Raw genomic sequence first — 23,682 nt, 5'->3', positions numbered from 1 at the left:
GCCCTCCGCCTACCAAATAAGCTAGTAGAAGTCATGATGTGGGCACATTTAGCCTGGAGGTGTCTCCCCTGCCAAAACCTGCCATAGAATCATAGAATAGCAGAGTTGGAAGGGGCCTACAAGGCCATCAAGTCCAACCCCCCTGCTCAATGCCACCGCCTGGCCTCCGTGGATTTTGATCGCCGACAACTTTCGTGGCATGATGTACCGGGGAAGGCTGCCAGCCATCACAATAGCTATAATTGCTCGCCCTTTCAGGCGATGGTCCATGCTCCCCCCCTCCCTGCGTGCGGGCATGACGGTGCGGAGCGCGCCTCTGCCCGTAACACTAGGGTGACCATATTTGGGAAACCAAAAAAGAGGACACCTAGTGTGTGTGTGGAGAAGCAGCTATCTGAGTCCTGCAGAAAGTACGTTATTCCCCCGCCACCTAAAAGAACCCGATTGGAGTGGAGGAGGGGAAAGGATTTCATTCTGCACCACCACCATCCACTCCAATTGGGGCCTTTTCTATAATGTCCACGAATGACCCACTTTCCCCTTTAAGACCTCAATCGGAGCTCGGGGTGGGGGAATGATGTGCCTCAAGAAAGCATGTCATTCCCTCCTGCCATGCTAATGGCAGCCTTAAAGGGGAAGGTGTGTCATTCCAGGACATTATTGAAAATTATAGAAAATCCCCCCTGACACCATGGAAAGAACAAAACCCAGGACAAATCCGGGCAAATCCTGACAGTTGGTCACCCTACGTAACACGGCCCCCCGCTCGGCCTGGAACGGGAAGCGTGCGGATCACGGCGGGCAGGAGAATCGCAGAGCTGCTGGGCCTCTTGGCAAATCGCTTTCCTGGCAGGGCGTTTTGGCTGAGAACTTGGGCGGGAAGCATGCGCCTCGCTGCATTGAGTTCATCTCCTGAATTTCATCACGACGGGCGGCGTGCTGTTTCCCAGAACGAGTGTCCTTTAAGCTGGAAGTGTGACAGAAGAGGCCCTTCTTCCTTGCGTCTAGGTCTTTTTTGCGCAGCTGAGCAGACTGGAATCCCTTTCATATTTTCTCTCCCCCCCCCCCGCCCTGCCCTGCCCCTCTCTCTGATGGGATTTTAGCTTTAAATTAAATGGAGCGCAATTGATGTCTCGCTTAGTCAGCGTGTGCGCGTTGAAGGTCACAGACAGGGGAGGTGAGGAATGTGCTTTTCTGTGATTCCCCCACTCGCAGCAGTGGACATGTGCCGAATCTGGTGGCAGAACCCTGTGCAATGGCTGGTTCTGTGCGCTGCGGGTATTTATTTATTTTATTCACAGCATTTTTACCCCACTCATCAGCCTCAGAAGGCTCTCAGAACTGTTTACCAAGATGATTCATGTGGCAGCCCATATTGGCGGGGAATGGAGTATTAAAATATATATGAAATACTTTAAAATAGCAGGATTCTAGTCCTCAGTAATTGTAGAGGTTCACCTGAAAAGCCTGGAGGGAGTTACTACTGCGTGCTCAGAATCAAGCGAAGCCTTATTCCTAATGTGGTTTATGCTCCTTGTTGACATGCTCTTCAAGTCGTTCTGCTGTTCCTTGCACGATTTGTGTTGCAACAGAAGGCCCATAGAGCCATAATTGGACAGCAGACGGAGGGGCCAGGGTGAGCGCTCAACAGCTCGTGGCTTGCAACTGTGTGCTGCCACGCGTATTTGTGAGAAAACGTTCATTTGCAAACAGATCAGCGTGTCGTTATCGCGTTAGAACAGCAGAACGTAAGAAGGGCCCGTCTAGTCCAGCGTTCTGTTCACACAGTGGCCAACCAGCCATCGGCCAGGGATGAACAAGCAGGACATGGTGCAACAGCACCCTCCCGCCCATGTTCCCCAGCAACTGGTGCACACAGGCTTACTGCCTCGATTACTGGAGATAGCACACAACCATCAGGGCTAGTAGCCATGGATAGCCTTCTCCTCCAGGAATTTAGCCAACCCCTTTTGAAAGCCATCCAGATTGGTGGCAAACACGACATCTTGTGGTAGTGAGTTCTAGAGTATGACTCTGCACTGTGTGAAGAAGTCCTTCCTTTTATTTGTCCTGGATCTCCCACCCATCAGCTTCATGGGATGACCCCGGGTTCTAGTATTTTGAAAGAGGGAGAAAAATGTCTCCCTATCTTGGCTTCCTTGCAGGAAGGAACCTTCTCCAAAGCTTATCTCCTCAAGGATAAACAACACACAGTCAGTGGGAAATCAGTCTTCTTTCGAGGAGGAGGGCACAGAGAGGCTAGCCGATCCGAGAGCCCGCTGCAGACTAAAACGGGCGGAGCTAAAGGAAGGTGAGAGGAAGTCAGCCCGGCTGGCATCTCGCCAGAAGCTGCATCAGAACCAGTCTCCCTGAAGTGAACGCGTGTGTTCTGGGAAAGGACAATTGTCTCCTTTAGTTTGCATAGTTTTGCCTAGAGGGAAGTTCTTAGAGATTAGACTCTCTTCAGGTGGGAAGAGATGTTTATTGCTTGAATAAAGCTTTGAGTTCTTGGGTAACACAACACTACTGCTTGCTCGGCAGGCGGTGAAGGAGTGAGAAGGCCATGGCATCTGCCGCTCCTGTCCTTCACCACCTCCGTTGCTTGGGCCAGAGCGAGAGGCGGATGAACAAGGAGAAACGGAGGTGCAACTCCAGGGGGCTCAAACCAGTGGGCCCCTGCTGGGGTGTGGGCCCTCAGCCCCTGCCCAACTATGCCAACTCAGGTCTGGCGCCAAAATACTTTAGGAGAGGATCATTTGCGTATCCCTCTCACATAGCGTGCGCCCGCGTGCGGTTAGGACGTTATCCGTAGCACGCCACCCATAGACGCGGTGCGCCAGTCTTCGGCATGCAAACCACACCAAAAGGCAATGCCCCCAGCCGTGAGGAAGGCTACGGAACGAGAGGGGAGGCTTAGCGAGAGGGGCACGGGGCAGCAAAGGCCGCTCGATGGCGCTTCCCCGTGAGGGAGCCGAGTGCGGCGTGCGCGACCTCAGATCTGTTAGCTGACCTCCCGTGTCCCGTCCCATCCCCTTCTGCAATTCGACATTTCGACATTTCAACAGGGCCTTTTGGCTTCGTTCCTTTGGCTCTGAGGCAGGAAGGAAAAGCACGGCTGAGGGAATTTCCTGCTGCTATTGTGTTTGAAACCCGAAGGCCGTGAGTTCTGTGTTTCCCCTTCTTTTCTCGGGCTCCGTTTTCTTCCTGGGAAGTGCGGCCTGCCCCCCTCCGGGTTTTGAGACCGGTGGAGCTCCCCGTTCGGCAGGGGCTTTTCTCCGGGCCTCCCCAGTCGGCCGGTTGAGATGTAGGCCAAATTGGACCGGAGAAGAAATGTGGCAAGGCGGAGGCGGGTGGCCCCGATACCAGCGGAGCGATGAATCCGCTCCGGGTTCCAGTCGGAACTCGTTTATTCAGCCCTCATAGCAAACTGGCTGATGGTCTTTCGTGCACCCCGGCTACGCCTGAATCGATGAACCCTGCAGGATCAGGCTGGAGGTCCACGGAGGCTAGCTCCCCCTCCGGCCTGATTAGTTGGGGCATGTTAGGAGTTGCAGTCCAACACGTCCGGGGAAGGCTGCTCCAGGCAATGTATTCTTTTACGAACTTCTATCGTCGGTGGTCTGATTTAATCACCGGACCTGGTGATGGTTTTGTTTGTTTTTCAACATCCCATCTGGGATATGGAATGTCAAGCAGGACCTGGCGGAAAAATGTGGAGCGCTTCTGCTCAGGCTGCCAGCCACCCAGCAATGCCCTTTTCGAGGAGAGACTATTCCATCCCATGTCGCCCTGGTCTTCTGATCCCACCCCCCTGTGCAGGGGCCTCCGTTCTCTGTCTGTGAAGTGTGCCAAGTCTTCGTCTGGCTATTTTTGGGATACTTCGCCACATTAAGAGGTTTCTCTCTCCCTCAAGACTTTTTATACTTCTGCAAAATCTTGACCTCACCCCAGCCGACTGATACCCCCACCTTATGCATGGACAGTGCAGTTTTAGACATATAAGGGTCTACTCTCTGCTAATGAGTTCTCTACTAATATATTCTCCCATACGAGCTTGCCCAGGTTTTAGGACCTTCAGGGGGCGGCCATTTTCTCGGTCTCACCACCATCGGAAGCACGTTTAATTGGGATGCCAGACAGGGCCTTCTCAGCGGGAGCTCCCAACCTCTGGAACTCCCAGCTGAGGGAGAGCTAAGTTGTCTGCCTCTCTGTTGCCCTTCCACCAGCAGGCAGCATTTATTTTTTATCAAGAGAGTTTTAGTTTAGATTTCCCCCCTCCAGTTTTATTGTTAGCACCATGTGATAAACTCGGATATTAAATAAATAGGATTAAATTGGTCCATTCTTACAAGCACTTCTAAGTAAAGCAAATGCTGAAACAAGATGCATTTTAAAGGCGTTTTCATGCATTAGATGCAATTCTAGGACTACGTTTCCCAACTTAGTGTCCTTCAGATATTTTGGACTACACGTCCCACAATCCCCCCAGCCAGTGGGAGTTGTAGTCCAACCCATCTAGGCGAACCCTGCATTGGTGAAAGCATTCTGGGACCTTCTTTTTCAGTATGTCCATCTCGCCTGGCATAGCCCAGCTGCCACAAAGCGGTTTCTTTTTATATCTCCTGCGTATTATTGGATTTCTGGATCATCGGTCTGTGCCGTGCAGTGGGCTTTCCCCCCCGCATGATTTCTCTTACCAGGAAAAAAGTAGAAAGTCCAACTGAACTCACTGCCTTGACAGATTCACAATCATTTTCATGGAAAAATGTGATGAATCAAAAAGGATGTGTGTGTGTTCTTTGCCATGACTGCCGGGTTGTTCCTATTTTGGAGAACAGCAAATAGTTCTACTTTTTATTTTATTTTTTAGTTTCTGTACGGAGGGAAAACAGGCTGGCCCCTGTGAATTGGAAACAGAGGGAGATTCTGAAGTATTTTTTGATGCTGTAAGTTGAGTCATGCGCTTTTCTGCTTATGTAAGAGCTGTCGGTTTCAGTTGGAAGTTTTCAGTCTCTGCTTGAGTAGAAACTGAGTCTAGAGGAAAAGTATGTGTTTATATGTATGTTGTATACACACGCAATACTTTAAATTCTTTTTATTATACTTTGTATGTCACCCAGGGAACGCTAACTTTTGGGTTATGCGTTAAATGTAGTAAACAGTGCGCTATGTGGATTGTTTAATAACGTTTAGCATTGATATGGCTCTTCCATCGTCCAAAGGGCGATCCGAGAGTCATAAGAAGGTGTTTATTTTACTTCCTTTGAGGATTGTATATATCCCGTCCTTCAACGAGTCCCCTGGACAGCTTACGAAACATCAAAATTGTAATGAAAAAGAATTCAAAACAAAAACATCATTTGGCTTCCAACAGAGGCCGTAAAGTCGCTCTTTTGCGTCTAGGACTCAAAGGTAGGCTTTTGCTAAACTTGGAGGTTCTCCTGAGCTGACGCCACATCTTCTATGAGATCCCTAAATGGTGCTTGTAGGGCACCAACCCACCCTGGACACCTTCTTTGGCGTTTCCCAAGGTGTCCTGCCTCTCCCACATTTCCCCCCAATTAATTTTCTTAACGTTAGCTGAGATTCCTGTGAAATAAGTTTCCCATCGGTGATCAAAACGGTGGGCTCAGAGGAGTTGTTTAGTGAGTTGCAGCTCAGACCCGCCTCATGCTCAGCCTTTTGGGAGGGCGACATCCTTTGCCACGCCCCCCATGGCAGCCATTTTGTGAGGGCGCCCAGGACAGTTTCTCAAATTGCCAAATGTGCCCCCCCCCCGGAAACAGCTGGTGTAGTCACTAGAGAGTAGCCCAATATTATTCTCACCATTTTGCAGGGCTGAGGCTGGGGTATAAACGGCTTGCCCGAAGTCGGTTTCTGGCTATGGTGAGATTTGAACCCGGAACTTCCATGTGGCGCTTAGCCACGTGGTTCACGTGACATCAGGTCCTTCTGGTGGGATCCGTGTGGGTTATCTCTGTCGTTCCAAACCTTGGAAAAACAAAAATTAGCGTGGAGATACGGCTCTTGATAACCTTGTCGTTTGCGTATATATGCAAGTTTTCTAGTCCTCAAGGCTGGATCAAACGGACTTGAATGGGCAAGAATGCCCATGCAACTACAGCCACGGAGAATGAAAATTGGGCTTTACTTTGTCCATTCAGTGGCTTCCGCTGTTGTTAATGGCCAACATAGGTAGCTATGCTTGTGGAGTGTTGCGACGCCTCCTAAAAATACCGTAGCTGTAGTAACACCAAGTGGGACCCTACGGCAGCGTAGTAACGGAGACGGGAGGTGATAATAACAAGGATGGGAGTTGTGAGTCATTCAAGGCTGCAAAGCCATTTCGATGCCAAAGTGTTGGGAAATTAAGAATCCCTTTCCTTTGCTTCCCCCGGCCTCTTTCAATCTCTCTCTCTCAGATATATGCATTGACTTTATTGTGTTTTGCTGAGATTTCAGCCCAGGACAGGCTCTGAGCCGGTGACCTGAAGATGGAGATTTGGCCCAAGCCTTACAACCGAACTCAAGCAGAACTAACAAGGAAGGATCGAAATTGGCTTGACTGCTTAGAAAAGGTCTGGGGAGCCTTAGATCCGTGGCCAAATTCGCCGCCTCCTCCAGTTCTCAGTTGCCCCCCCCCAAATAGTTGGATGATATCTTGGCTTTTGTGCCGTTTTTGCACCCTGTTCTGAAAGATTGAACTGCCTCTCCTTTGCTACTGGCAGTAAGCGCTCTAAGCTAAAATCTGCTGGCCGTTCTTGACCCTGCTCCCTTTTCCTGTCTAAACATGCATCGGATCGTGCCCTATAGCATCTCTACTCCCATCCTCCACTCCTTGCCACGACATGGCAGGCATCGACGGCTTACTCGAACCCAATTTTAACACCGCTTAGCAAGGGCAATGTGGTACAGTCCTCGCAGGATTTCTTCGTTTGGGGATAGGAATGCTGGGGAAACGTACGCCTGGATTTTCCTGCATGTGGAAAGCTAACACTCTGGCGTATGTGATGTGGGGAGGCGTGGGGGGAAGGTTTCTAGCCCACCTGACTTCCTGACCTTCTAGCTTTCTACACTCGGGGAGGCTTTCTCTCGAAGCAACCGCTTCCAACATGCGGCGGACTGTACCATGTGAGCCCCATCGACGTTCCGATGACCCCTGGCGGCTTCAGGATGGAGGCCAGAAGCCTAATTGCGATGACGAGGAGGCTTGGTTCCAGGATACTTCTGCGTTTTAAAAATAGCCCTTCTGAAGCACCTCCACGATGCTTTGTTATTTGTATTTGCTGACGGTTTGCTGACTAATGGGCCCTTAAGTGGAGCTCTTGGTAGCCGGCAATGGCCTGTTAATTGCTTGCTTTCAGTGAACTGCAGGTCCAGAACCCACTTTAAAAAGAAACAGAAACACACACACACCCAACTCTTGCCTTTGGCGGCCTGTCACTTTGGCATCAGCCATACTGTCCAAAGTCTGGAGGAGGTCTGGGTAGGTAAATATGGGAGCAGCCATTCCTACAAGCCACCATTTAGGGCTTTAGAGGTTAAAACCAGCGCTTTGAATTAGGCCTGGAAGCAGTCTGGTAGCCAATGTAGACGGGGCAGGACTTTCGTGAGATGATCCCATCCACAATCGCTTTGCAAGTCCTGGTCTTTGGAAGCGCGCCCCTCTTTGCCCGTGACATGACGCAGCCTCCTCTTCAAGCGCTCCCCTTCTCAGCCCCAGCGTCTGGCCGAGGCGCACGGCGTTCTCTCTGCAAAATTGTCCTTGCACTCGAGATGCCAAGAGCTTTTTCCCAGGGGGCGTGTGACATACGCCGTTCGGATCCAGCAAACCCTCCAAGGTGAACTTTCGCCTCCTAACGATGGTGCAGTCACTTCTCGCAAGTGGATAATTGCTCTGCCCAACTCTTCGAAATTCTCTGAGCGGCGAGAATAAGGCAAAGAACAAGATAGACTCGTTTGGATATTTGGTCTGCTTTTGTGGAAGTTTAGGCACAATTCTTTCAATGATGTGTGTGTGTGTGTGTATATACATTTCATATGCATGCACTGAACTGGATATATTCAACTTTATACACAACACGCATATCCACATTCAGTGGTTGACCGTGGGTTGTTTTGAACCGCGGGTCGTGCATTGAACCGTGGATTATCGTGTTGTCTGAATGTAGCCAGAGTGGCTTGTTAACTGTGGAGTGTAGCTTATTTTCCTCGAACCCATGGCTTGTTGTTGGATTGTTCAGGATGGTTAGCCAGCCACCCTGGCTGCATTCAGACAACACGATAACCCACAGTTCGACAAACAGCCTACGGTTCAAAACAACCCGCTCTCATCCACTGGGTTAGCGCATTGTGTGAACGCCTTGCTTGATTTTACTATAACAGCCGACACTGGCTACACGCTGTCAAGCCTGCTCTTGCATCCAGGAGGACTAGAAAGCTTTTAATAACCTACACGAAACGACGACAGACCAAATTTTCACGGAGTGTCGAATTTGGCCAAATGCTGCGTTTGCACAGAATTGATCACGGGATTCTCTAAACAGCCGACACCTTTTAAGTTCAGAAATCTTATCTCTGGTGTCAGCCTGGCCTCCAGCTCCTGCCGTTTCTACTTTGTGTTTCTTCCCCCATTTCTGGGAAATGGGGGAACACGCCGACACTCAGCAGAAAAAGGGGAAGACGATAGCTGAGTGGAAGAGTTTGTGCTGAGAAAGAACTCTCCGGAGAGGGGCGGGGAAGGAAAAAATCCCAAACCCAGCAATAAACCTGACGGGGCGCACGTGCTGCGAGCATCTCGCAATTTCTGGCTTTCTGTTTCTTCGAATCCAGCCGCTCGGTTTGTAAACGCCCATCTCTTGCCCCAGCTGGCTGTAAAATGTGAATGGGCGGCTGGAGGAAAAATAAAATTAGGGAAGGAAGCCGAGCGAGCGCTTTTCAGCAAGCGAGGGCTTTCCCCCTTCCGTCCCGAGGCCTCGTGAGCCTGACGCTGAAATTGCTGCGTCAAATTTCCCATTTCTGCTTTGGAAATGCACTTTGCCAAATAAGCATTTCTCCTGGCAGATTGTCTGTCTTTAAAAATGAACAGACACTTTTTTGGTGTGCGTGGGTGTGTGCGTGCGCGTGCAGACATGCTCTCAAACCCAGTCCTAAGCCTTATTTGTTATCCTGCAGTACAAGGGCTGCAGTTCCGGGACTAGTATAAATAGAGATGTATTTGGCCGCCACGCCAGCTGTGATTTTCCAAGAACGTGGGACCTTTCTTTCCTTTTTTCTGTTTCTCTCTCCAAAATTTATACCCTGTCAAGAATGGTTTGATTGATTTATACTGACTCAAGGCAGCTTACAAAACAATTTAAAACAGATTAAAACATATTAACATACAGTAAAAACATAGCAATTCACATTTCTTGGAGCTTGTCCCCACCCTCAGGTGTCCTACCTCTACCACTTTTTTATTTTTCAATTAACACATTTTTCTTGCCAGCAGCTGGGCTTGCTGTGAAATCGGCTTCTGTTAGTGCTGAAAACGGTGGGTTCAAAGGGGCCATTTAGGGAGCTGTCTCTGCCTCATGCTCAGTGCTTTGGGCAGGCGACTTGTCCTTTGCCACGCCTCCAGTGGCAGCCATTTTGTGAGGGTGCCCAGGACAGCTTCTCAAATTGCTCAAAGTGCCCACGGCCCGAAAACGGCTGCCTATCCCTGAATTGGAGAATAAAAACAGCACCCAACCCACAGACACCCTTACAGGCCAAAGGCCTTCTTGAATAAGTCAAACTTTGCCTGCCGTAGCAAGGATATCAGAGAAGAAAGGAACCTAGCCAATAATAATAGTAGTAGTAGAAAATGCCCATTTAGCAATTATGTTGTACTTCCAAGTATTCAAAGGAGGCTAAGGGGAGACGTGATAGAGGTGTACAAAATTATGCATAGTGTGCAGAATGTGGATCGGGAGACATTTTTCTCCCTCTTTCAAATTACTAGAACCCGAAGGAGTCATCCCACGAAGCTGATGGGGGGGGAGATTCAGGACAGATGAAAGGCAGGGCTTCTTCACACAGCGCAGAGTTAAATTATGGAACTCACTACCACAAGATGTGGTGATGGCCACCAATTGGGATGGCTTTAAAAAGAGACTGGATAAATTCCTGGAGGAGAAGGCTATCCATGGCTACTAGCCCTGATGGCTTGGTGCTACCTCCAATATCTGAGACAGAAAGCCCGTGTGCACCAGTTGCTGGGGAACATGGGTGGGAGGGTGCTGTTGCACCATATATGCGTCCCTGATGGACAGCTTGTGTGAACAGAATGCTGGACTAGATGGACCCTTGGTCTGATCCAGCATCAGGGCTCTTCTGATGTTCATCTGTTCTTAAGCGCTTTGCGAAGTTTACGTCATTGTAATTCTTGCAACAACCCAGTAAGGTACGCCAGTCGTATTATCACCCGTATTTCAAATGAGGGTTCTTGAAGCAATGGTCGCCCCATAAGCAACGGGCCAATGGAGCGCATAGCCGCCTGAGGTTGTGGGAGATTCGAATCCATCCCTTTATGGACGCAGTCCGTTTGGCCGCTGTGGTCGACTCTCCGGCCTGCCTTTAACGGCAAATGTGTTCAGGTTTCGTTCTGGCCTGTGTATTCAGAGGTGGTTTTTCTACATTCTCTCTGAAAGTGCGTGCGCGTGAGCGTCGTTAATGCAATTGCTTTCCCTCGGTGACCGTCTCGTTTTGGGGATGGGTTCTTGGAAACTGGGATCCGACCCAAAATTGTCTGGCGGCTCTCCCGAACACTGGGCAGGACTCGTTTGTTCAGTAGACGTTGACACCTGTGCCCCCCCCTCCAATCAGGTGTGCTGTTTTTATCCGCTCCGGAACGTGCAGAGGCAAATGGTTGACCTGGGTTAGATAAACAAGGGCGCCCAACGTCCCTGTGGGCAGCTTTGACGGCTGGTTGGCCTTTTCATTCCTCCTTCCTTGTGTGTCTTTGTGGTCTCTTTTTGTTGTCGTACGACCCAAATGAAACGAGGACTGTGTGGTCAAGGGTAGGCGTGATGGGGCACTTGTCGAGGGCCCACAAGGAAGAGGCACCCCCTGGACTCGCCGCTCCTCCTCCTCGTTGCAACCTGCTTGTTCTCTTGCGTCTCGCTCTGACCCCGGAGAACGGCGGTGGTGCTCCCTGGCTCTCGGCCTGCCAGGCAAGCAAGTGGGAGCCATGATGAGGAAGAGGAAGGGGAAGAGGAAGAGCAGCTGGTGACCATGGCGGTGAGATGGCAGGCTCACAGCGCTGGGGAGGTGCCCTCACGGAGGGTCCTCCGCGTGTCTCATTGCCTCTAATGCACGGGCAGGAAGATGTGAAAATGTTGAATGTGGTTGTTGTTATTATTATTATTATTATTTACATTTATATCCCGCCTTTTTTCTTCCGAGGAACCCAAGGCGGCATACATAATCCTCCTCCCCTCCATGTTATCCTCACAACAACAACCCTGTGAGGTAGGCTGGGCCGAGAGGCTGTGACTGGCCCAAAGTCGCCTCCATGGCCGAGTGGGGACTAGAACCCAGCTCTCCCGACTCCCAGTCCGACACCTTAGCCACTGCGCCACACTGGCTCTCACCACACTGGTTCAGGGCTGCCGCAAACGTGGCCCAGGCCAAGCTTTCGAACTCAGCCCCCAAAACCTACAGCACATCTCCGGAGGCTGAGGCGCCTCCCTTTCAGTGCATAGTTTGTGCCGTTCTGTTTTGACGTTGCAATAAACGGCGTGCCGCTCCTGTGGATTTCGGTTTCCTCCGATCTTTCTCCTCCACTAAACAGCACTGAGGGAGCGGTGTCGTCATTTGCACTTTTCTTGTGTGAATTCCTTCCGCACAGCTGTGTATGCAGCACCTCCTGTGAAGGTCTCCGTTTGGTTCCTCCACAGGGCCTAGTTTGACCTCTCTCCAGGCCTTTTCTGCCCAAACCAGAATCTTTAATTTGGCTGAGAGAGGTTGGCACCTCGGGCTGGGTGCCTCTGAGCATGGGCCGATTTCCTTCCTGAGTTACCACCCTGCCAAAAAAGACTTCCGGGCAAAGTGCGTCTCTGAACATATACCGAGCACACCATGGCTAAGGGCGTTAACAAAATTCCGCTATCTTCAAATGAGGAAATAAGTTTCAACTTCCAGTCCTGGTCAGTGAGAGTGGGCACCATCTTGCCATTTGTTCAGACGTCACCACAACAGCCCTGTAGAGCAGGCCAGTATTACCACTCGTGCTGCACAGGAAAACGTCTTGGGTCGCCCTGGCTTCCCGACTGGAAATTTCCTCCACTTTTTGGGACGCGACTCTTTGTAACTGCAAGCTGACGGAACAGTGGTCTTTAATTCGGTTTTCTTTTCTCCCGTTCTTTTCTCTCCGTTACAGAGCTCCACCCAGGAGATCGGAGAAGAGGTGGAAAATGGCGTGATCTACAGCATTTCGCTCCGGAAAGTCCAGCTTCACCACACGGCCAACAAGGGACAGCGATGGCTCGGGGTCAGTGAATATTTCTGGTTCAAAAGTTACTTCAGCTGTGATGCATCATCATCATCATTTATTATTAGCATTATTTATTGTTATTAATAACAATAATATACTATTATTATTTATTAAATCTCTTTATTTATTTATTTACATTTATATACCGCCCCACAGCCGAAGCTCTCTGGGAGGTTTACAACAATTAAAAATAGTAAACATTAAAAGTATACCAAAAATTTAAAAACATAAAAACAGTATAAAAACAACAGTATCCATTTAAAAACAAACTTAACGTTGTTAAATGCTGTTAAAACGCCCGGGAGAAGAGAAAAGTCTTGACCTGGCGCCGAAGAGAACAACGTTGGCGCCAGGCGAGCCTCATCGGGGAGATCATTCCACAGTCGGGGGGCCACCACTGAGAAGGCCCTGCTCCCTTGTTGCCATCCTCTGGGTCTCCCTTGGAGTAGGCACTCGGAGGAGGACCTTAGATGTTGAGCACAGTGTACGGGTAGGTTCACGTCGGGAGAGGCGTTCCATCAGGTATTGCGGTCCCAAGCCATTATCGCTGTTGTTCTTATTATCACTGTTATTATTACTTAACTTTACGTGCCACCTCCAACCATAAAAATCAACCTCAGTGCGACTCACAACACACAAATACAGAAATCTGTAATTAATATAACAAGGGCAGTCGAGCGAGCCAAAATCAATATATCATAGAATCATAGAGTTGGAAGGAGCCTGTAAGGTCATTGAGTCCAACCCCCTGCTCAATGCAGGAATCCACCGTAAAGCCTTCCTCACCATAAACCATAACCTTAAAGCATACCTGACCATAAACCATAACCAGCGCAAGAACACAAATTAAAAATCAGCACCGTGAAAACGTAGACCTGCAAACAATACATTAGGGAAAGTGTTTATCCACAGTACACAAAATCATCCCCGCCTCACAGTCCAGAATGAAAACCGCAAACGTGGTCGTCTGCAGTTGGGTCATCACTAATATCCAAAAGACAAGTGGAAAATAAATACATCTTCGCCTAGCGCCGAAACGGTGACGGCGTTGCCACCCGGTGAGTTCCTTTGGGGAGAGTGTTTCAGAAACTTTTCTCTGTGTCTCTCTCGGTTGCGGTATGGGGATTGATAACACTGGCCAACCTTACAGGGCTGTTGTAAGCGTTCCTCAGAGGATATGAAGCCGTCTGATGTGTGTTTCTATAAACAGCGAGTATTATTTTTACCAAGTCTCATGGCATGCTGCTTGAAGATACATATTAATGTTTTTGATGTTTTCTTATTTTTATAATGTTCTGGTTGCTGCTTTATTGAGGGTTTTGTTTTTATTTATTGTCACTTGCTCCAAAGCTCAGTGCTGGTTGGGTAGCAAATAGATTCAATCAATCACTCAAATCAATCAGCTGAGATTCTCGCCCTTGCTGGATTCTGTGATCGATGCCAGATTCGTGTGGTGCAAGACAGGCAGCGCCGACGAGCGGCATTTTTGCCCAGAGGAGAGATAGGATCTGGCCCAATTCTCTCGGGGATTTGACCTTTTCCAGTTAGAGAATGGAGGGTGCGGTGTTTCCAAGCAAGCGGAAAAACATTTTGAATATAATGGGCTGGGTATTCCGTGATTGAAAAGACGTGAGAGGCTTTAAAAACAACCAACCAATGTAAACACAGCTGCGAAAATAGTGTTTAAGGTCGATTTAGGAATGCGGCAAAAGGTTTTTTCTTTGGGGGTTGGGTATACTTGTAACACCACTTATTCTGTAGTACGTCTCAGTGTTCCAAGTGCAGACGTCCGCACGACAGTCCTGTAGAGTAGGCCAGTATTAGTCCTTTTGCTGTGCAGAGGGGGAAACTGAGGCTGGGGGGACGCTCGGTGTATGCACGGAGGATAGGAGTGGCAGAGAATTTAAGGAGCGTGTCCCCTGTTCCCGTCCTGGGACTCCACACATTCATCTGAAGCCCTGGAAAGCGCAACTGTGCTCATGCCCGTTATATTTGCGCTGCAAGCCAATACTGGCAGCAAGAACTGGACACTCAAATAGGCCTGCTCTTTTTGATCTTTTGCCCCTCCCCTTTTGCCCCGCCCACGATTGGAACGCGGCCCCTGAGTTTCAAGTCCCCTGGTTATGACCATAAAAATTGGGAGCAGGAACAGTGGACTCAATCCCAGTTTTCTCCCCCATTCCCCCACTTTCACGGAATGTGTGGAAAGGACTTTCTATCAGCCTTGTAAATAAGCCCACAAAAGTTACTGGCCTGCAGAATTATTTACTAGCCGACTAAGGGGCTGGCAACATGGAAGACACCAGCTCTGGCATCTTAGCAGGGTAGTGAATGAAAAAAATCCCATCTTTCAGATGAACGAAAGGTGGAGTAATCTCTTCCTCCTCAACCAGCTTGCTTACTCGCCTGCACGGAATTGTTGGTCACCAGTGGCGACCAGACAAGTGTTCAGTACAAGGTTGGGATATATATATATATATATATATATATATATATATATATATATGCTAGCAGATATACCCGGTGTTGTCCTGGCCCCATAATAACCCTACTTTTAAAAAATACATTCTAACCCACTTTCAGATGAGCTAGAAACTTTAAACTTTGGATGTATTTGAATTAAAATAATAATAATAATATCCGAAGGTGTGGTGGCCATTTCACAGAGTAGCCGTCTTGTCCTGCACAGCCCTTGCGTCCACTGACAAATATATAACCTATATTTAACCTATAAAGCCCTACATGGCTTGGGACCACATGACGGAACGCCTCTCCTGACAACCTACCCATACACCGCGCTCAACATCTAAGGTCCTCCTCCGAGTGTCTACTCCGAGGGAAGCTCGGAGTATGGCAACAAGGGAGAGGGCCTTTTCGGTGGCGGCCCCCCAATTATGGAACTATCTCGATGAGGCTCGCCTGGTGCCAACATTGTTATCTTTTCGGCGCCAGGTCAAGACTTTTCTCTTCTCCCAGGCATTTAACAGCATTTAAAAATGCTAAGTTTGTTTTTAACAGACCCCAGAACTGTTGTTGTTTTTAAAAAAATGGATACTGTTTTATACTGTTGTTTTTATACATTTTTTGATGGTTTTAAATTTTGTATACTTTTTTTTAATGTCCACCGTTTTTAACTTTTGTAAACCACCCACAGAGAGCTTCGGCTATGGGGCGATATATAAATGTAATAAAATAAATAAATAAATAACCCCCAGCATGCCTTGGCCGGGAGCGATGGGGCTGGGAGATCTAGGCTTAACAGCTGCCAAAGTCTCGGATTTGTTTTTATTTTTTTCCGAACACTTTAACGCCAAAAACCCTGGTCATTTGAATTTTCTGGTTGATCGTACAGCAAGTCCTATCAGCATGCAATTTTTTAAAAGTTTCTAGCTCTTCTGGAAGTGGGTTAGAATTTCCGGACATTCAAACACACACATACACACATAAATCCAGCTTGATATGTATAGATAGCTAAGGCAGCGCGACACTTTAAGCTCGGAGCTTCCTGGTTCATAGTCCGTTTTGTTGCAAGAGCTCAACTCGATGTGCATCCCCAACAGTTTCCAATGCCAGTGCGTGTCAGCGCACTTTCACCCCGCGTGCAAACGCCACTTTGTAGGACAGGGCCTTTGGTTCCTGGCGAACCAGAGGTTAATAATACAGACTTGCAGCCCGGCCAGCTCCGCCTTCCTTGTCGACGGCTCGCGGCGTCACGCTGACACACTTTTCATGTCGCTTACCTTCAGCCCCGCTGTGGTTGATGCGCCCAGGCTTCCACGCTGTCGCGTCAGCGGGGAGGGGGAATGCGGCGAAGGAATTTTTCTGTTATTGTTGGTATTTTCCGGCTGTCTGGTCGCATCGCAATCCATTTGCTGCTTCTGTCGACAGCTACAGAGAATGCTTGACACACGAATGCCCCCTGCCCTATTTTTATTTACACCCCCGCCACTCCCACCCACCCTAAAACTACTGGAAAACCCACACCAAAGAAACTGTGGGAGCCATTTGTTTGCATGAAAAGATCAGCCTCGAACCTGTTTATAAGAAAGAAATCTAAAAGCATTTAGAAAATTGAAAGGGCTGGGATGCATACTGCTCTATATAAAGGAAAATTAAGGGGTGTGAGAGCAAGATTAAAACCAGAATTCTGCACCTGTACAAATTACATGGATTTGTAGATACAATTTATTCAGCTTTTTCCATGCAGGGCACTGAAGTTCCTCCCCGCTTCCCCACTAAACTCATTCAGCCACTTTAATCGCTTCTAAGCTCTCGCCAGGTGTTCCCTTTTCAATTCCTTCTTGGCCACCATGTGGACTAGAAACTTGATTTTAAAAAAAGAAGTGTCTAATCTCCGGTCTACAAATTTTAATTGTTCAAACTCAGTAAACGCATCTACGTTTTTAGTAAATAGATAAAGACTTCAAATAAAAAGGCCTCCTTTCCTTAATTTATGCAGGTTACTGAATGCATCTTATTTTCGTCTTTTTGGGGTGAGCCAGAAAGGATAGAGTTAACCCTGGTTGTAAGGTATTTTGGACGCTAATGGGTTCTAGAGAACGTATGCACCCTAATCATCACATAAGTCAGGGATGCAGAAGAGCTAAATCCGCACCTCTGGGGTCCCAATCCAGTCTTCTGCAGTTCCGCAGACTGCTGCAGCTCTTTCTCTTGAGCACCGGGGGAGGGGGTTGTGCAAGTTTTCCCCATTGTAAACATTCGAAATGCCTCTCCATAGACTTAAAGAAAGGAACCTCTCGTGCAAGCACTGAGTCATTACTGACTCTTGGAGGGACGCCAGCTTTTGCTGACGTTTTCTTGGCAGGCCTTATAGCGGGGTGGTTTGCCGTTGCCTTCCCTGGCCATTATTACCTTTCCCCCAGCTAGCTGGGTACTCATTTTACCGACCTCGGGAGGATGGAAGGCTGAGTCGACCCGAGCCGGCTGCCTGAAACCAGCTTCCGCTGGGATCGAACTCAGGCCGTGGGGAGAGTTTCAGCTGCAGAAACTGCTGTTTTACTGCTCTGTGCCACACGAGGCTCTCCATAGACTTAGTCATTGGTAATAAGCTCAAAGATGCTCTGTTGTTGTTCTTGCAATTTTGGCCCCTCCCCTTTTGCTTTGGCCACGCCCACCACTGGGCTGCAGCCCGTGGGCTGAAAGTGGTTCTCCGCCTGTAAAATGAAGACCGTAAAAATTTGGAGCGGGAACAGCGGACACAATTTCTCTCCCCGGCCTGCGCGCCTTCGCGGAATGGGTCGGGGAAAGGCCCCTCCCCCTTAGCCTTTGGCCACGCCCATCACTGGGAGGCGGCCCCCGAGAGCTTCCCTGAAATGGAATCCGCCCTTCTGGACTTAAAGAGGTTGAACGCCCCGGCTTGAGGGCCGCCGGAACTGCTGCCGACACCACTGTCTGTCCTGTTGCAGTTCGAAAACGAGTCGGCCTTGAACCTCTACGAGACGTGTAAGGTGCGGACGATCAAAGCCGGGTCCCTGGAGAAGCTGGTGGAGTACTTGGTCTCCGCGTTCAAAGGCAACGACTCCACGTACGTCACCATCTTCCTGTGTACCTACCGGGCCTTTGCCACGACAAAGCAGGTGCTGGATCTCCTCTTGAACAGGTAACTCCCCTGCCCCTTCCTCAGGGACTGTGGGGAAGGGGGTGGATTTTGTGTACCGCCTACTGTCCTAGAGAGCCATGATGTGGGGCAGGGGGTTGAACCACGGCTCTGGGGGGGGGGCAAAGAATGACAAATCCAGACCTCTAGTGATCTCCAGGTGGCCCCGCCTCTTACCTACATCCCCAGGTGGCTCCTGCTTCCCCTCCAACCACCGATGGTTTTGTGTTTTTCCCATTCCAAAAGAGTGAAATGTCTCCTAAGGCTTCATTATAGCAAGAAGAGCTTAAAGCTAAAGGATGCTTGTGTTTTTAGCCCCGCCCCCTTCACCATCTTCCCCTCCCCCACTCGAATGCGGCCCCCGAGAGCTTCTCCGTCATGGAATGCGGCCCTCGGGCCGAAAGAGGTTCAACACCCCTAGTCTAGGGTCACAGTCTTCAGACATGCCTTCCCCAACCTGGCAGCTTGCAGGTGTGTAGGACTACAACCCCCATCATTCCCAGCCTGCATACTCTGTCTGAGCAGTTGATGTGGGGCAAGGTCTAGACGCGAGATTTATTTGGAAGGGGTGAGCAGATCCACGTGGCTTAATTCGACGTCGGACGCCGTTTTCCCTTCAAAAAGACTTGGGTTCCAAATTGCACTGGGAATGAAAAAAGAGAGAGAGAGAGAGAGAGAGAGATATTCCGGGTTCACACAACACGCTAACCCACCCAGTGTGGGTTATCGCTGAACCGTGGGTTATCGTGTTGTCTGAACGCAGCGCATTTTCTGTTATGTCTCGCCACGTTTCATTTTATGGTTTTAATTGTGAACTACTCAGATTGCCTTGGCTATGGGGCAGTGTAAAAGTGGAATAACTAAATAAATAAAAATATAAAATGGGACCACAGCTGCTTGGAGGAGAAGCAGGGTACCGAGAGCATCTTGAAAGCGTCTGCAAAGCTACATGGGCTTTCTCTGGTTCCTTTTAGATATGGGAAGCTTCACCTGCAGGCAAACGGACAGCACCCCCGGCATGCCGTGGATGAGAGACAAGAGCTGAAGAAGTAAGTCTGTGACCCTGGGGCGCCCCTCTTCGAGATGCAAAAGGGGCGGAGCACACCCTTTGGCCCCTCCCTCAAGTTTCTAGCCAGCGTGACGTTCCGTTCATGCAGTCAAGGGTTCAGAGGCTAGCGGGGCAGGTTTACCGCCAGAGGTCGAGTTTATCCTGAGAGAGTCGCCCCGTCCGTACGAGTGTTCCGGATAGTTCCCTTCGCTGGTTTACTTTGCATCCTTACGAGGTTGCTGGGGTCCTCGAAGACGCCTTTCTGGGGGTTTCTCCGAAACGTCCGATTGAAAGAGGTGGTGCGCCTCCGCCCTGGAGTGTCATAGCCCGATCCTGTCCAGGGCGCTTGGGCAGGTTCCCGGACTCATTGCCGTCTCTCCCTCTCCCCGCCTTCCTCCTCAGCACCATCTCATCCATCCTGGGGGCCTGGTTGGACCAGTACTCAGAGGACTTCCGCAAGCCGCCCGACTTCGCCTGCCTCAAGCAGCTCATCTTTTACGTGCAGCACAACATCCCCGGGTCGGACCTGGAGCGGCGAGCGCGCATCCTCTTCACGCAGTTCCAGCACCAGGGGCGCGCCGAGGCGGAGGCGGACGGTGAGGGCCGGGAATTGGTGCCACGCCATCTACTGGCTCGGAGGGTTCATGAGGGACTGTCGAGAAATCTTTCGTGCGGGCGCCATTTTGGCCCGATTTTATGCCGCCATCTTTTATTTATTTGTGGTATTTATATACTACTCAATATAATGAAATCCCTAAGCGGTTGACCTAGAAATATTGAAATCAAATTTAAAACTCAATATTAGAGGCAGATTGGCACGGCGTATCCGTATTTTCCCCCTTTTATTGTGAATATCAACAAAACAACAGAAAATACACTGTGTAAAGAAAAAAAACCACGTTACATATATAGGAATATTATCATTTTTCATCATTCATTAAAAAAAAAAGGGGGGGGGAGAGTTATACATATACATCCATTTAACAAATGTGTATAATGTGTATAACAAGGTTTCGCAAATATGATTTGATTTGTAGTTGTTTATTTGCCACATTTATATACCGTTTCCCATCCAAAAGATTTTGGAGCGGTGTATAACAAGGTTTCACAAATCTGTAGAACACGTTTTATGTTTGTTATATAAATCTAGCCAATAAATGAATGAAGATGGTACAGTGCGCCTGATCAGAACATTGGATCTGGATTCGAATCCTGGCTTCTCAGCAATTGAGTGGCTCACTGCATGACATACGGGCCAGTAACTATCCCTTCCTCTTTTTCTCTCTCCCTCTTCTCCCCCTGCGCCCAGGCCTAGCCTACCTTACAGGGTGGTTGTGAGGCTGATGTTGGGTCAGGGAAGACACGTCTCCTGGCTGAGCCCTTTGGACGAAATGCCAGATAAAAATAAAACGCTGACATCTTCTGGGCCGCATCAGCTCAGCTTGCTTCCAATCAAACATTTATGGTGCCTTGATTCAATCCCGCTTGCGTTGCCTGCCTATACATTTCCGAACCGAATTCAAGGCGCTGGTTTTGACCTTATACAGCTCGAGATGACGATACCCGATGGAGCGCCTCACCCAGTATGAACCGACCCGTATGCTATGATTAACTTCTAAGGCTCTCCTCTGGATGCCTCCCCTGAGGGAAGCTAAGAGGGTGGCAACAAGGGAGAGGGCCTTCTTTGTGGTGGCTCCCCAGTTATGGAATGATCTCCCCAACGAGGCCCGCTTGGTGCCAACGCTGTTGTCTTTTCGGCGCCAGGTTAAAACTGCCCCCTTCTCTCAGGCAAATGGCACCATCCCATGAGTTCAAATTAGTTCTTGGATCGTCCTGGCTGATGATTAAATAAGTTGGTTTTAGATATATGCTGCCTGTGGTTTTACATAAATGCCTTTCTTTTGATATCGTGCGTTTTTAGTGGTTTTTAATTTTGTCAGCCGCCCAGAGAGCTTCGGCTGTGGGGTGGTATAAACGTGTCATCAGTAACTGAACGCATGAAAAATGTTCCCTTCCAGTCGTGGACCACGCCAGCTGCACCCTGCGGCTGGACGAGGAAAACGGGCTGAGCGAAGGCAAGTTGGAATTCCTCACCTTCTCCCCAGAGATGGCAGCCGAACAGTTCACCCTGATGGATGCTGTGAGTGTCTTGCTTTCTGCCTGGGCGTGCTGCCCGTACCGATCCTCACGTCCCGCCTTTCTGACGGCCCGTTTCCCTGTCCTGACTCTTCCCTCTCTCCGTCGCAGGAGCTCTTCAAGAAAGTGGTGCCTTATCACTGCCTGGGCTGCATTTGGTCCCAGCGGGACAAGAAAGGCAAAGAGCACCTGGCCCCCACCATCCGGGCTACCGTCTCTCAGTTCAATAGCGTCACCAACTGCGTCATCGCCACTTGCCTCGGGGACCGGACCCTGAAGCCGCAGCACAGAGCCAAGGTGGTGGAGCGCTGGATCGAAGTCGCTCGGGTACGTGGCCCGTCTGTTGTTCGAGGTGGGAAAGCCGGGGCTTTGAGAATGTGGCCTCTCTAGAACGTCTCTTTAAAAACAAAAACAAGTTTCTAGTCCTTTGGGATGCAAATAAAAATCTGAAAACCTAATACCCTGAATTCGTAGGCCGATGCGTGCAGTAGAGTCAGCGCGTTGGTCCTCAAGGCCGTGGTCCCAATCCGCCCTGCCGGAGGTCCCAATCCGGCCTCCAGGTTTTTGGCCCTGCCTGCTTTGCCTTTGGCCACGCCCTCCAAGAGCTTCTCAGAAATGGAATTTGGCCCCCTGGGTTGGAAGAGGTGCTCTGTGCCCTTTTGGGATGCAGGTGAGGGGACTGCATTTGTGTAAAAACCTCCCTGCGGATACGAAACTAGCACAGCAGGCAAGTAGGCTGCAGTAGATCAGAGCCTCTCTCCCTGATGTGCTAGCTTTCTATTTGCGGGGAGGATTTTACATAGGGGTCACAGAAAAAAGGGAGCACCTGAAGTGTAAAGTGAGTGTGTTCTCTGTTGCCTCATTCTCTGGCATACGGCAACGAACCCCAACAAGTCAGCGGAAGATGGGGTTGCAGCTGCTAGGGGGAGCGAACCCCGGCATCTTCTCGTACCGCTCTTGGCTGCTGTTTCGTGGCCCTGCGTGGCCTGCGATCCCCCTGCCTTTCCAGTCCCCCAGCCCTTGAGCACAGCGACCGGAGTCATTCATGCAAAGCAAGGACATGCCGTGTACGATTTAATTTGCAAACCCTTTGGCTTGCAACATTTGGCTTCCCCGCCTGCAAATCCCGGATATATAATAAATGGTGCCAGGAATAGATTGGCAAGGAGGACATTGGGCAGAGAACCCAGGAAACGGAAGCCTCCTCCCTCGCCTGCAGAAAGGATTTAGCCAGTGTGCGTGTGTGGGCGTGCGTCTCTTTCTCTGGCTCAGTTCAGACCACACGTTTCTCAACGGTTGTTTCAGAACTCCATGGTGGAGTTTTTACACCACCGTTGAGAAATGTGCTGTCTGCCGGGAAAACTCCACCCCACAGTGGAGTTGGTTTTTTTTGGGAAAACACTCTACACTGTGCAGAGGAGAGTTCCTGCACAACCGTTCTGTTGTGTGGAGGGTTCCGTGGAGTTTCCCGTGAAGCTGACTTTTCCCACTGGCTACAGAGTTCCCTGGCAAGAGCGGCCAAAGGAGCGAGTGCCGCTGTAGGAGAGCCGCCGGGATTTTTTTTTCCCAGCAATGGCTGATGGGATACCATCAGGAGGACCGGGGCAGGAGAGAGGAACTGTCAATCAAACGTCGCGATGGATTTTACTCGACTCCACGGTAGCCCACAGTCACACAACGGTGGAGTTAGAACATGTTGTGTGGTGAGCGCCCCCTAAAAACTCAACCGTGGAGGGGAGTTTTCACACTGCGTTGACTACCACGTTGTCTGAACTGAGTCAATAATACTGGGCTAGGTGGACCCAGGGTCTGACCCAGTATAAGGCAGCTTCCTAGGTTCCTGCGTCCTACAATTTTGGGATGGGCAGAAGATAAATCTCCAGCGCTTTGGGACTTCAACTCCCAAAGCCCCTGGCCAGTTCATGTCGTCTGAACTGAGCCTCCCTCCCTCCCTCCCTCTCTGTCTCTGTCTCTCTCTCTCTTTCATCCCCTTCGCAACTGCTGACTCTTCAACCTCTTCCTTGTCTCCTTCCAGGAATGCCGGATCTTAAAGAATTTCTCCTCCCTCCGAGCCATCCTCTCAGCCCTGCAGTGCAATGCGGTTCACAGGCTGAAGAAGACGTGGGACGAGGTGTCGCGGTGAGTTTGGGAGCACACCTGCGCGCGCCTGTTTCAGCACTGCAGATCCCCTTCTGCGTTCACGCAGAAGCTTCTAGCTCAAATCCTCGCCTGCCTGGCTTTTCCGGGGCGCCTTCCTTGCCCTTAGCGCTCTACAAATTGAGGAAACCCTGACAAACTTGTAAAAACCCAAAAAATCAGACACCCCCCCCCCCCTCCCCAGAACCCTGTTGGAAAAACTGCTAGGCA

The 23,682-nt window shown here is 49.8% G+C and overlaps 1 protein-coding gene across 4 annotated transcripts in view; it reads left to right on the top strand.

The window, feature by feature from the left end:
• The window catches only part of RALGDS (ral guanine nucleotide dissociation stimulator), an 84,664-nt gene that overhangs the window by 45,639 nt on the left and 15,343 nt on the right, over window positions 1–23,682 (top strand). For all 4 annotated transcript variants that reach the window (XM_063144567.1, XM_063144565.1, XM_063144563.1 and 1 more), the window contains exons 2-8: window positions 12,401–12,511; window positions 17,941–18,134; window positions 19,106–19,180; window positions 19,582–19,775; window positions 21,198–21,319; window positions 21,427–21,642; window positions 23,351–23,454. In XM_063144567.1, the coding sequence (XP_063000637.1) occupies window positions 12,401–12,511; window positions 17,941–18,134; window positions 19,106–19,180; window positions 19,582–19,775; window positions 21,198–21,319; window positions 21,427–21,642; window positions 23,351–23,454 (1,016 nt within the window). The remainder of the gene's footprint in view (window positions 1–12,400; window positions 12,512–17,940; window positions 18,135–19,105; window positions 19,181–19,581; window positions 19,776–21,197; window positions 21,320–21,426; window positions 21,643–23,350; window positions 23,455–23,682) is intronic.

This window comes from Elgaria multicarinata, chromosome 19 (genome assembly GCF_023053635.1).
Source record: "Elgaria multicarinata webbii isolate HBS135686 ecotype San Diego chromosome 19, rElgMul1.1.pri, whole genome shotgun sequence".
In the NCBI taxonomy this organism is placed as follows: domain Eukaryota; kingdom Metazoa; phylum Chordata; class Lepidosauria; order Squamata; family Anguidae; genus Elgaria; species Elgaria multicarinata.
The sequence above is the reverse complement of the archived record's forward strand: the minus strand, read 5'-3'. Positions and strand labels throughout refer to the sequence as shown.